This window comes from Miniopterus schreibersii (genome assembly GCF_964146895.1).
Source record: "Miniopterus schreibersii genome assembly, chromosome: 19".
Lineage (NCBI taxonomy): Eukaryota > Metazoa > Chordata > Mammalia > Chiroptera > Miniopteridae > Miniopterus > Miniopterus schreibersii.
In genome coordinates, this window is record NC_138119.1 from 1,722,965 (window position 1) to 1,736,631 (window position 13,667).

Below are 13,667 nucleotides of genomic sequence, written 5' to 3' on the forward strand. Positions count from 1 at the left end.
GAGGGCAACTGAAACTCACAAAACAGGTTTAAAGTTCAAAAATTATTTAAAAAAAAAAAATTATTAGCCCTGGCCAGTGTGTTTCAGTGGTGAGAACATCAACCCTCGGACCAAAGGGTCACGGGTCGGACCCCTGGTCAAGGGCACGTGCCTTGGCTGCAGGTTCCTGGCCCCAGGTTGGGGTGTGCAGGAGGCAACCAATCCATGTGTCTCTCTCTCTCTTTCGTCACCCCTCCTCCCTCCCTCCCTCCCTCCCACTCTCTCTAGAAATCAATGGAAAAAATATCAAGTGAGGATTTAAAAAAAAAAAAAGCCTTAGCAAGTCGAGCTAGCCTTTCCATAGACTGTGGCACGTAGCCCATAGGAGAGGGCAAGGGGGGGCTGCTCCTTGTACAGCGTAAAACACACACAAGTTTAAGTAAACAAGTAACCCATGGCTCCGGCTAAGCTGGGTCCTTCTCGCCCCTGGATTCCGGACCTGCTTCCCTCCCAGGGCCAAAAGGAGCTCTGACCCAGGGCACTCTGGAATAATCATCTGCCATCTCTACCAATCTGTAATTCATGTCTTTCCTTTTGTCAAAATGCTCCTTAAAATTTACTCTCTCCAACTTGTTTCCATCATAGTCCCATTTTCCAAATCTATCATTTTATCTTATTTTCCTGATTAATAAACAAAAAACTCTCCATTATCTTCTCCAATGAGTAGAATCCACGGGATAAGTCATTTGGTACTGGTTTTATTTGACCAGAAATGCTTTGTGGTTTTGTGGATGGAGTGAAATTCCTCTTTATTCAGGGTAAATTTGAAAAATTGAGTTTATGACCCCTCACTACTCATTAACGTAAGTCAAGGGATGGACCTTGACTTACGATTATGAAAGCAGTAAAGGGGAGGGGGGTGGAATAGCAATTTAGTTTGGAGCTACCTGCCTGCGTCGAGGTCTCCTTCCACCCATTTTCAGCCCTGTGACCGCTGGCAAGTTACCCAGCTTCTCAAGTCATATTTACATAATCTGTTCAATGAAGGTAATTAGTAAGTGTCGAAAGTTGACATCTGGTCAGACGAAAGAACAAACATGTTAAAAAGCAAAAATACAGAACACTACGAGGAAAATCAACGCCAATGGAATAACTAGTCTTGTGCTCCAGAGCTCACCACCACCAGCAGCCATCTAGTTTTACAGAAGTTTGACTTGGTGGGCTTCCTCGTTGGATACAGTTGAATTTCGTCAAGGATGACTTTGGATACAAAGTCTCCTGGGAAGGCTTCAAAGGGGGTTACAAGGAATGCCATCCACGGCCCTCCCTGACCTCCGCAGCGCCTTCACAGTACCGACAGTTTGACAGTTTGGATTGGTAACAGGTGTAACCTCAGCACACCAAAAAGCAACTAAGAATGATTTCCGAAGAGTTTACTTCTGTTCAGTGCCTGTTCCCCTCCCACTGACACGCATAACTGAGGACACACCAGGGAAGTGGAGTGAGCCCTGGCCAGGTGGCTCAGCTGGTTGAAGCGTCACCCCCCTATGTCAAGATTATGGGCTCAACCTGTGGTCAGGGCACCGTCTAGGATGAAACGATGTACGACACCGAGCCAGTCACTTGGGTTTCGCTCCCATTTTTTCCCTTAGTGTAATGTGGTTAGGAACTGATTTCCAAGACAAACGCAAGAGAGACAGAAAGAAAGCAGCTAAGCAAACAACATACCGCCCTGGAATTCAAAGGCCAAAAGCCACCTGCCCTCTGACACTCCTGTTTCTAAAACCAGAGCTGCCTGAATGCTGCCCAACTTTGCTATTGTTGACTTAGCCGCGGGAAAAGGGGGAGGGGGTGGGGTTAGGTCAAAGTAACAAGGCCAAAGAGGACCATAGGGTAAATCAAGTCTCTTTTACCCCTTTGCAGACATAAATAAAATTGGGTTAAATATGCCATGTTGACCCAAGTGGAAAAGTAAGTTATCCGCAAGAGAAACCACAAGTAAGTGAACAGGACAGGCCCACACAGTGGACCTGGGCTTTGACACTAGGATGAATTTTTCCAAGGCCCACGGAGGCTCTTTCAGCTCAACAATAGCGGCAACACGTGGCAGCAGCAGCTGCTCTGCAAAACAGGTGGTTTCCAACTTTTGCTCCAGCCACTTGGCAGCACGGAAGAAAGGGGCACTTTTGTCATTTCTAAAGGACGCAGGTCTCACCCGAGTAGGAGACACCCCTAAAGACAACCCCAAACACAACAGCGCGAAACGGAACAGCAGGCGGGTGGCTCGGACACGCTGGCGCGGGGAGGTCCAGGGCCCCCGCCTGCCCCCCAGTCCTTGCAGCGCACGCGTCTCGGTCCCGGGGGAACTCGCAGGACACGGTCACTCCAGGTGGGACTCTGCATCCAGAGAGAAAGGTGGCATCTTACAGAAGCAGGGCCAGAGGAAAGCGGAGCTGCCGAGAGCGGGGCGAGCCCAGTGCCCAGCACTCCGCGCCCCTCTCCCCACGCTCCGTGACCCCTCGGCAGGAGCCGCCTGGCCCGCGGGCCGGCCTTCTCCCCCCGCCGCGCCCCGGCCACCGCTCAGGTTCGGGCACCGCAGCGGGGCAGCAGGCAGGTGTCCCCAAGGCGGGCAGGGGGCGAAGCGGGAGGAGCGGGCGCCGGGGACGGGCGCTGCTGTCGGGCGCAGGCCACCTGTCTGCAACCCCGCGTCCCTTCAGCTCCACTCAGGACAGGACGGGCTCCCTGACCGCCCCCCGCAGTCACAGCCCGTCCCGCCCCAAGGGCACCCCTCCACCCCCGGGACGCCCCGGCCACCACGCAGGCCGCCCGCGGACGCAGGTCCCGCGTCTCCCGCTCCTCGCGGCCCAGCGGTGGCCGCGGGCCTTCCCGGCCCCCACCGGCGGGGACGCCCCCCACCCGGGGCCCGCGCGCAGCCCGCACCTCGATGTCCGGCGCGTCCTTGCTGAGCACAGGGGCCATGGCGGCGTCGGCGGTCGGGGCTCGCGGGAGACGGACCCTGCGGGCGGCCTCGGGCTCGGGGCAGCTGTGCCGAGCGCCCGGGGAAGGAGGAAGCCCGGGGCCGGCGCGCGGGGCGGGGCGGGAGGCGGGGCAGCGCGGGGCGGGGCGCGGGCTGCGGCGCCCTCGGGCGGGGCGGGGCGCGCGGGGGACACGCCCAGGGGGCGGGACAACCAGGAGAGGGCCGCCTCGGGTAGGGCCAGCTCCGGGGGACACGCCCACGGGCGGGGCCAACACGGCAGGACGCGCCCCGGGGCGGAGCTAGTTGGGAGAACACGCCCGTGGGCGGGGCTAACACGCAGGACACGCCCCGGGGCGGGGCTAACTCTCAGCGGACACGCCCAGGGGCGGGGCTTCGCGCTCCGCCCTGAGACTCGGGCGCGCGGCTGGGCGCGGGCAGCGGGGGTCGCGGGGCGCGTGCCCGGCCCTGGTCCACCCTCCGCCGTCCCGCCCCCGGCCGGCCGCGTGTTTTTCTTCCGCGGGCGGGAGGAAGGGCGGAGAGCGCCGCTGGGGACCCGCCTCCGGCGCAGAGTGTGGAAGGCGGGGCCCGGCGGGCGGCACGGGGTTAAAGGCGCGGGCCGAGGCGCCGCTGCTCCCCCCACGCACCCGGGGGCGCACGTTGCCTTTCGGGAGCGCCTCAGGCGCGAGGGCGTCAGGGGGGGAGAGGCGCGCGGGCCTGGACCGAGGGGGCGCCGGGGGACACTCCCGCGGCCGGGAGGGCAGGGAGCCGCCGAGTGCCGCGGGTGCGGCGGCGTCTAGGCTGCGTTTTCTGGGGGCTGCTTTTAGAAAATAACTATTCAGTAATGTGACGCTGCTCTGGAGGGTTGCCCCTTACGTTTGGCTCTAGAGCTCGCGTGGGGTGGGGGGCTTCACCCAGAAAGCCCGCACCTGTGTCTGAGCGCACCTGTCCTCCGCGCCTCTCTCTTCTCGCCCCGCTTAGACCCGCGCGCCGTGACCTCTGACAACCTGCCCGGCGCAAAGGATCTGCCCCCTCCCCAGCCACTTGTCTCTCGGGGCGCGTGCGCTCCGCGGGGACGCCCCGCATCCACTCGCCCTTCAGGTCCCCAAGAAGCCATCCCTGGCCCGTCCCCACCACCCACAGAAGGAGACCCCCCCCCATCTCCAGAGCCCTTTCTCTTAACACCCTACTTTTAATCCACAGCCCTGCCAGGTGGCGTTTGCAGGTTCACCTGGGGGACGATTAATGCCCGTCTTCGGCTTAGGGCGAAGCGCCAGGGGGCGAGGCCGGGCCGGGCTTGGTTGCCCCACGGACGTTCCCTGCCTGGTCCAGGGCTGGAACCTAAGAGAACAAGAATACTTGGCGGTTGAAGGAACACGGTAGATCCCCACGTCGCCAAGCAGTTCACTTGAAAGACTTAAGTTGCTCTTTACCGTGTAAACCAATAAATCACAAAATCTATCAAGGACTTTCTAGTTAACCATACCTTGCCTCCAAAGTCAAAGTCATCTATGTCCTCTTGGAGATTTTAATATTATATATATGTGTGTGTGTGTGTATGTATATAATTTAATATTATATACACACACATATAGAAAATAAAGGGATATATACTATATGCATATACACATATATAATACACATTTATACAATATGATATATAGGATGTCCCAAAAAAATAAAAAATAGGTATACACACACTTTGAATAATTATAAAAGCAGTGTTTATTAAAATACATTTTACTTACAAAATTGAGCTATCAGCTGTTAAGGTGTCTATACATTTTTTTGGTGACACCCTGTTTTAATTCTAATATATATGGTTCCTTCTCCAATTTAATCGGAGGGCTTCAATGTCAGTTCCATAACCTCCAGAGATATCCACTCATGTGCTCTTTTAGGCCGCACTCTAATACAAATCCCATCAGTTAGCAATCCACACTTTAGTTGTCTATGGTTGCAAGTGCCCAAGTACTCCAACGGTCAGGCAGGACATTGCATTTCCATACGTGGTCCCTGTGATCTTCTTCTAAACTCATAGTGGAAAAGCCCCAGATATGCTGTCTTTACAGAGGAAAGAGCTTCTTCAGTGACACTCAATAATCAAATAAAAATTCAAATGCTATTTTACCCTGCCCCCAGCCTCACCAAACAGATGTACCCTGTGCTGAGACACTTAATGAAGGCATCTAACTACACTGCTCACGTGCCATGCCTACACTCTGTGATCAGTGATTGAATCTAATAATACGTCAAATCCCCTGAAATTCCGCATGAAACGCAGTTGTACCTGTAAATGATCCAAGCTGTTTAGAGCTCACTGCAAATGCATTCACACCACACTTTCTGAAAGTTGTAAATTACGACGGCATTTTTCAAGCTGTCCCTCCATCTGGAAGCACAAATATCAGGTGTTCCACGGTGATTTTTGTGTGGGCTCTGGAGAGACAGCTCATCTGATAGTGTACAGATTACCTAAATGCATCTCAGCTGGATAGTTCACATTACACAAATTATTATTATTAATTATTATGATTGTTATCACCATATCCAGAAGGAAGGCTTATGAGTCATCCTTCATGTATAGAAAGTTATTCAGAACCACAAATTTAGAACCACAATAAAAATTCTGATTTCCATATGTGTTTGTTTACCCCCCTGTTGTCTAGCATTAAGCAATGTTTTTCAGACATTCTTTGGAAGATGATTTTACCCCAGAATGTCATAAACTTTGATTGCTCGTATGACCTATTTTTTTCAAATTATTTTCTAAGGCCAGCTTAACTCCTATCTAAACTGACCAAGAAAATAAAAACTAAAAATCAGATGGGTCCAAATATTTCTAGTATTCCTACTCAAAAAGGTCATAATGTATATATTAGTTCTATTGTATGGATAAACTGGGTATAACATTTTCAACTACATATACGATGTATCCTATATAAGCATGCCCACATGTACACCCATATGTGGGGGCTGCACATATGCCAGTAGATTATGGAATGTCACAAAAAGCGCAAATAACACAGAGAAACTACAAATCCCACCAGAAATTTATTCGACAATGACTGATTGAGTGCTATTGTCTCAGGCTCTGTGATAGGCATTAGTGACACCTCAAGGTACAATAAAAACATTGCCCTTGTCATCGCAAACCTTAAGCCACTCGCTCAAAAGCACAGGCTGTCACAGAGCGATCCTGAGCGGTGGCTTACCTGAGTGGGCTTATTGTGAGAGCTAAGTGGCAAAAGGCACGCGATAGTGTTTTGTGAATTGCGAAATGCCGTGTATTATCAGTTAAATATTAAAAATTTAAAGATATGTTCTCCAGTGCTCATATTCTGGAAAAACATCATTGGTGTATAACGCACACAGTGATTGGTGGTGAAAGGCAGTGAGAGTAGGTTTATAGACTTATCTGAGGGAGATGGACAATCATTAAGCAATCACACAAAAATGTCGTATTTACTGTGAATGACAATATCAAGGAAAATTGGAGGACGGTGATAGCCAGGGAGCCGGGAGATCAGAGGACTCCTTGAAGAGATGGGCTCACCGTTGCCCTGTAGTTTGTTTTCATGGTCTCCACCTCCCCTAGACTTGGAGGTCCTTGGAGATTTAAAATGAGTCTCATCTCCTGCCTAACACAGTACCTAGTAAGAGTAGGTGCGTAAATATTTATGAAAAAGTTCATTGTTGCTCTCTCTAAACGGGACAGAGGATATGGAAAGCCTGAGGGGAAAAGATTTTTAGTAATATGCATGTAAAGGACATTAGTGGGCAATTCATACACACACAAAATACAAGCGGTTGATAAAAAAGTGAAATAGTATCACCCAAATTTATAATCAAAGAAATGTCAATTAAATGATTATGAAAGGTGATTGTTCACCTATCGGACTGGCAAAAAATGTTTCAGGAGTGATTAAGGAAAATTAACAATTCATAAGGTTTTACTACGAGGAAAAACTTGACGTAAGTATGTAGGTAGAGCGCTTCAGCGATGCAGAGCCAAACTCAAACCGTGCGCATTTTCTTTGACCCGATCACTTCACTTCTGAGAGTCCTATCTTAAGAAAACAATTATGCTTCTGTGCAAAATTTACCTAAAAATACGGTTCATTCCAAAGTTGTTTATGCAACAATAAAGAAGTAACAGCACCGACGCCATACACTAGGTGACTGGTCGATACCTGCGTCGAACTGACGCGATTCGATTTTACAGCCTTTAGGAATGAGGTTACAGAATACTAACGGGAAAATATTGGCAACAGGCAGTGGAATCTACAGCAGTGCCCCTCACCCACCGTTTGGCCTTGTGAGGTTCCGGTTACCCTCCGTCCGCCAGAATCCAAAAACATTACATGGAAAATTCCAGAAATAAACAGTTCACAAGTTTAAAACGGCACGCAGGCGCCTTCCTGCGCGGCGGGAGGAAGTCTCGCGAGTCTTGCGTCAGCCCGTTCGCGAGACGCGCCCTCCCGTTGGCCGCTCAGTGGCCATCTTGGCATCAGGTGACTGTGTGGGTGCCGGGTGCCCTGTGGGGGTGACAGGATTTTACTTCGTCATGACCCCAAAGTGCAGGAGCGAGATGCTGGCGGTTCACCTGCCGAGAAGCTGTGAGCGCTTCCGCTGCCTGGACAGGTGAGCACAGTGCGGTCGGTCAGGCGTTTGAGACAGACAGAGGGACAGAGACAGAGGGACAGAGACAGAGGGACAGAGAGACAGAGACAGAGGGACAGAGGGACAGAGACAGAGGGACAGAGACAGAGGGACAGAGGGACAGAGACAGACAGAGAGAGAACATTTACTGAACTTTAATTCCAGTACGTTGTTACAATTGTTCTATTTTATTATTGTATTAGTAATAAATTAAAAATTAACCTTTATCACAGGTATGGCTGTTTGGAAAAGCCTGGTAGGTGCAGGTTCTTCAGGGCCTCAGGCATCCTCTGGGGTCTGGAAGCCTAACCCCTGCGGATAAGAGGGGAACCGCGGTGTCAGAGATCACCTGAGACTGTAGCGTCACCTACATGGACAAGTAACAGATCCATGAGTTCATCATAAACATGAAAGTCATTTAAAACCTTCGCCGCATGACGAGCGAATCCACAAACACGTATAACCTTTCATACGTGTGGACACAGGGAGGCCCTCGGCGGTCCTGCCCGGTGCTCGGCGCGTGCCAGGCTCTCTGTGAGTTCCCTACGAAGCATTTTATATGGAAAACTAAATACCAGAGCTGTCTATAACTTTTGCAGTTCACTCTATGAAAATCGTTATTTATAGCCTCGTATCCCTGGGTGAAAACCTTTTGAGTTATAGAAACCAGCAAATAGAATTATTAATAATCATCGTCGTTTTTGGCACAATTTTTTTAAGTCCTAGAGACTGGCAAATAATGATAACTATTGAAGCTTCACCTAACTTAGGTAAAATCATCTGAATGTTCGAATGATGTCCTGTTACACAATAGGCGTTTGAATGTATTGATTTATGGGATCCATACAGCAGCAGGCATGCCTGTCTTTTGCTGCAAACCCAGTTCACTCAGCGAAAAGCTGAGTGCCCCAGGGGCACGTTCGGCCCCCGTCCCCCGAGGCCTGCTCTCGTTCAGGCCACGCCATCCACACAGGTGTTTCCACTGGCGGTTCCCTCGGCCCGCAAGGACCCCCTACAGCCACCCCCTCATCAGCTTCCAGCATTTAGAAAAAGGTCACCATTTGGTGAGGTCTTCTCTGACCACTGAGTTTAAAATTCCAGCTGCCGTTCATCACACACACACACACACACTCCCCCCTCCCCCCCCACTTCCCTGCTTTATTTTCCCCCACAGCACCCACTAAAACCTGACATTCTCTTTGTCTTAATTACACGTCTGCTGAACACCCACCTTCCTCCACCGGAATGTGAGTCCCAGGGGGTGGTTTCGATCACCTCTGCATCCCCAGGGTCTGGAGCAGTGACCAGCACATTCTGTACATGCAGCAAATGTTTTGGATGATTGCGTAAAACAGCTGGCAGGTTATAGTCCTTTGTCATTTTCCATACTTCTCGATTAACATTTAGTATTGACTATTGTACACGTATGTGCCCGTCTGTCTGTCTCACCCGCCAGGGGGACTTGTTCAAGGCAAGAACTAGGCCTCGTGAATCTCTGAATCCCCAGCTTGCGTAGTGTCTGGAAACAAGCAGGTGCACTCAGGGGTGTGTTGACTGAGTGAGCAAACGGATTAAAACTCAGCATGTGCGTGCACCTCCCCGGTCGCGTTTGCCCCGATGCCTCTTCAGAGGTTTAAACTGAACTTCGTGACGTACGCCAACCAGAGGAGCTCTAAGCTGGGAGCTTCCTCGAGAGCAGGTCCCGGGCTGGCTTGGCGACATTCGATAGGTACAGTCACCCCTCTCAAGCACCCAGTGTTTTCAATCAATCCAAAAATATTTCCCATTTCCTGATCTCGTGTCTTAAGCCCATTGAGTTCCATCGGTTTTGTTTCTTCAGGTATTCTGAGCAGTCTCTTCTAAATCTATTGAAAATGTTATCCAATTATGTGTTTCGTCAAAAAACATATCTATATTTGCATTCTAGCTTTAGGGGGCAAAGGAACCATTATTTGGTAGTTTGTTTCTCAGGCAGGGTAGCCATTCCTGAAGTCTTTTCACGTTCTGTTAGAACTAATATATTACATATGTGTGTCATTATACGTGGGGTGTGTGTATAGGGCCTCTCCCCCCCAAAAAATGTATACAGACGCTTTGAATAATTATAAAGGCAGTGTTTATTAAAATGCATTTGATTTCAAAATTGAGCTCTCAGCTGTTAAAGCATGTACATTTTGGGGGACACCCTGTATATATATATATATATGTGTGTGTGTGTGTGTGTATATATATGTATATACTATATTATATTTACCATCACGGAACTCGTAAACTAAACTATTTAGTTTTAGCTTCAACTGAAAGAACTTCCTGTAGTATTTTCCTTCCCTTTCCTCTCTTCTGAGAGGGTTGCTGGGTGGAGGGGTGGGGATGCTGTTTAAGATGAATTCTCCAAGTGGCACAAACACATTTCACCGTGTGATCTTTGATAAATGTCCAAATGGATTTTAAAACTAAGTGAATTGAGCTGCTTTTTATTGAGGCCCATAATTTATTCCGACCATCTGTAACACACACACACACACACACACACACGCACGCACGCACGTTTTCTCTTAAGTGCTTTATGATTTTTTTATTTTTTGCCCCTCTCAGCACCACCCTTAGGATATAACAGCATCAGCATGTTTCAGGACTGACTTTGGCCCCCTGATGGGTAGAATGCATCTTTCAGTCAAAAAACTTTTTTTTTTTTTTAACACCACTCTTTGCCGTTTGGAGATTAAAAAATATGGAAGCAGGAGCATTCTTCTGGCATCCTACGTTCTATTTAAAGGCCGCCGAATGTTTCTTTCTGGGAGTGGATACGGAGCGGTTAGGATCTTGGCACCCACTCTTGTTCTAGGGAGAGATTTTCCTGGCCACACTGTTGTTGACGGGTAATGAGTGACTGGGGTGTCTGGAGGGAGCCGGCCCCCGATCTGCACTGGCCCCACCACCATGGACTGCTGTGGGGTCCTCTGCTGAACCCCGTGTGCTAATCCCTCATTTCGCTCAGAGCTAATTAAAAAAACACCTGCCTTTATTGATCACCTACTCTCTGCCGAAGACACGGTGCATAATTTCTGACTTAATCATCACAGGAATCTGAATCTAAAGATCCAGAAACTGACACATCTGTATTTTATGGGAATTTCTAATAACTAGTTTTTTGTAAGAGTTATTAAAACAATGCTAGAAATTTGTGGGCTTTGTTTCAAATTCCCTGTAATTTATAAAGTGCATGTTTAGTTTTCTTCGTGGAAAGGGACACTGCCTCTTCAGGTTCCTAGGGTGCTAAGCATCGTCACTATCCCCGTGTGAGCAGAGCTGGCTCAGGCAGGTGAGCTCTGCGCCTTCACAGGCCTGAGCACTGGCCGCGCTGGACTCGCCCGAGTCTCCTGTCTGCCTGGAAACAGAGGAAACACCAGTGTTTCCCTACAGAATCTATCTATTTATCAATCAATCAACCTAGCTATCATCTCTTCTGTACTATTCTATTACGCCTTCAACCTACAATAATACCGAGGTTTGGGGAATGATATTACCTCTTTCACTGCTTTCCTGGGCTACAGAAAGAAGCAAACATTGTAGAGAAACTGTGCTTTCCCTGCCATTCATCACCATACCTTAGGCCGTCAGGATTCCCGGCTTTTGTTTTTAAACACATCTGATGATAAGATGATTCAGTGCCGTTTCTCTTTTACGTTCCATTGTCTAAAACTGAAAACAGGGATGGGTCAGCGGGTTTTCAGGAAAAATGCAGACTCCGAGTCCCATCTACAGTGCGTCCCTTAACACGTGTGTAGCACCCGGGGTGATGACCGAAAAACATAGGTCATCAGGACCCGGCCCTGTTCAAAACCCACCAACGGCGTCTCGCTAAAACTACAGTAAAACACGCACATTCCTTGGAGGGGCCGGTGCGGCCCGAGCTGACGGAAGATTGCGGCGTCTGTCTCCCCCCGCCTGGCCTTCCCCAGCTCGCAGCACCTCCGCCTCTCTCACGGGTTATCCAGCAGACGACTTCTTTCAATCCTTCGTCCTTTGAATCAAGACCAACAGGAACAGAGCAGGTGACCACCACGCACAGGACACAGCACGTGCGGAGCTCTGAGCTCTCTCTCCATCGTCCCCGAATGTGCCCAGGCACAGGTGCAGGCCAGCGTCCCCCGTCTCTCCTGAGCATTTGTGGTCTTTATGCGGATGCTGAAACTGTTCTTACGCACTCAGGTTACGGTCGGCTGCTCCTAGATCGTGAGCACTGGGACCTCTCTTCTCTGCTATCCTGTCTGCGCCCGGAATAGCGTCTGGCACGTGACAGGCACTTCATAAAGCCACCTGTCACTCCCTCTCAACCTAAAAGTAGACGTCATTTCTCCAGTGCCAACATGTGATGGGGGGAAAAATATCCTTTCTAATTGCGACTGTGGCCAGCGCCGTGTACCCGTGGCTGAACGTTCGACTTTCCACCCATATGGTCCGTCATCGGGGAATGCGAGCCGGCGTCCGGAGGGGAAGTTGGAAGAAGAATCTGCAGAAAACGGATCATTTATTCTTTCTAGAGAGAATCAAGGCTTATTGTCTTCGGGTGAAAATATATTAAAAAAAAAAAAACACAAAAAAACCACCCTGAATGTGAACGTCTTTTCTCCTTAGAACATTTGCTCTTTAAACATATGTGATTCTCTGTCTGACGTGAGAAGAATTTACCCCGCTCCCTTTCTGAGAATTTCACTGCCATTTGCATGCCGCCTGGAATACAAATTGGGCTCCGTAATCAATCAGTGTTTAATTGCCGCTCAAGTAAACCCTTGTAATCAGACCTGCTGTAAAAATGTTAAGGTGTACAGAACACATAAGGTGGCATTTCCCCCCCCCTTCTGCCTGCGAAGCTCCCATTAATACTAATAGGGAGGCACAGCTGGCCGTCCACGGGAGATTACAGGTTGCTGTTTAAATCATATTTTATTTTTATACCTTGGTGAGATCCATGTATTGAAATCAGGTGGCCAGGTTTTTGTGGTTGTTAAAAGAACGCTTTCCTTCTGAAAGAATGCGGCCGGGGGGGGGAGGGGCGGGTTGAGTCTCCTGTTTTTTATTTTAGGGATATAAAGGCTCGGAAATCCAGGCAGCAGCTTGTCCTTAGACAGCGAGTCTGTCTTACTCTCTAGCACCAGCTGGAGTCCCGTTTCTAATTTGCTGTGAAGAATTAAGTGATTTGAGACCCGTACCCTGGAGTGTTTGACCTCCAGAGTCAACCAGCGAGCTTGCAACTCCCTTGGCTGGGAAGTGTCCCCAGAATTGATTTGAACTAACATCGGTTACAATACTCTGCGCTCGAGCAGCAAATATCATTGCAGATCCGAGGACAGCTTTCTAGCCGTGAGGATAAATGTGCTGTAGAATATTAAGGAAACGCGTTTCGGAAACAGGGAAAGCTTTGGCGATCAGGAAGGTCGCGACGATAATAGCACCTGTCGCCCTAAGGTCAGCAGCTTGCGTGTGGCATAGTCGGGGGGCTTTCTGGACGAAGACAGTTGTCGGTGGCACTGTGTGCCCTGAGTCTGGGCTCCGGGGCTCACTTCTTCGTGGTCATAAAAAAGCTCTTCCTGTGACTCTCCGATGTCCGGGTGTTGACGGTCTCGAGCACAGTAGGGCAAAGTCAGGGCCTTGCCCTCATTACCCCAGATGCAAAACCCCTGCTTTGAGTCTCAGCCTTCGCCTTCTCACGCCGTCCTCGTCTGGGTGGTTGTCCGTGTTTTTATTTATGCCCAACCCACCGGCCGACTCAGCCTAAGGAGTTACTCTGCAGTCACCCTGCCCACCCAACGGACGGACGTAAGCGGGTTACGTTGCCCTTCTGGTGGAGCTGTGTGAGCCCTTCCTGAGCTATGAGCCTGCACGAATTCTTCTTTAGGTCTGAATAATACCCCCTAATGTGGCTGCAGCACACACTGTGGGTCCTTCCTTCAGCCAGTGGACGCGTGGCTCCTGCCACGTTTGGGCCACTATAAACATTCACGCACGGTTTTCATACGAACGTACGTTTTCCTGTCTCTTGGGTCCATAC

General features: G+C 49.8%; 1 protein-coding gene and 1 long non-coding RNA gene across 2 annotated transcripts in view; both read right to left on the reverse strand.

Annotated features, from left to right (window-relative positions):
* Window positions 1–3,060, reverse strand: part of DPYD (dihydropyrimidine dehydrogenase) — a 316,316-nt gene extending 313,256 nt beyond the window's left edge. The window contains exon 1 of the mRNA XM_081122318.1: window positions 2,920–3,060. Coding sequence (XP_080978444.1) covers window positions 2,920–2,958 — 39 coding nt within the window. The 5' untranslated portion in view covers window positions 2,959–3,060. The remainder of the gene's footprint in view (window positions 1–2,919) is intronic.
* A 1,597-nt stretch (window positions 3,061–4,657) lies between these two features.
* LOC308548895 lies at window positions 4,658–11,888 on the reverse strand. The gene is made up of 4 exons (XR_013997685.1): window positions 11,501–11,888; window positions 11,224–11,317; window positions 7,838–7,927; window positions 4,658–7,589 (listed from the first exon to the last, which is right to left on the reverse strand). It is a non-coding gene; the product is annotated as an uncharacterized lncRNA (long non-coding RNA).
* Window positions 11,889–13,667: the final 1,779 nt, after the last annotated feature.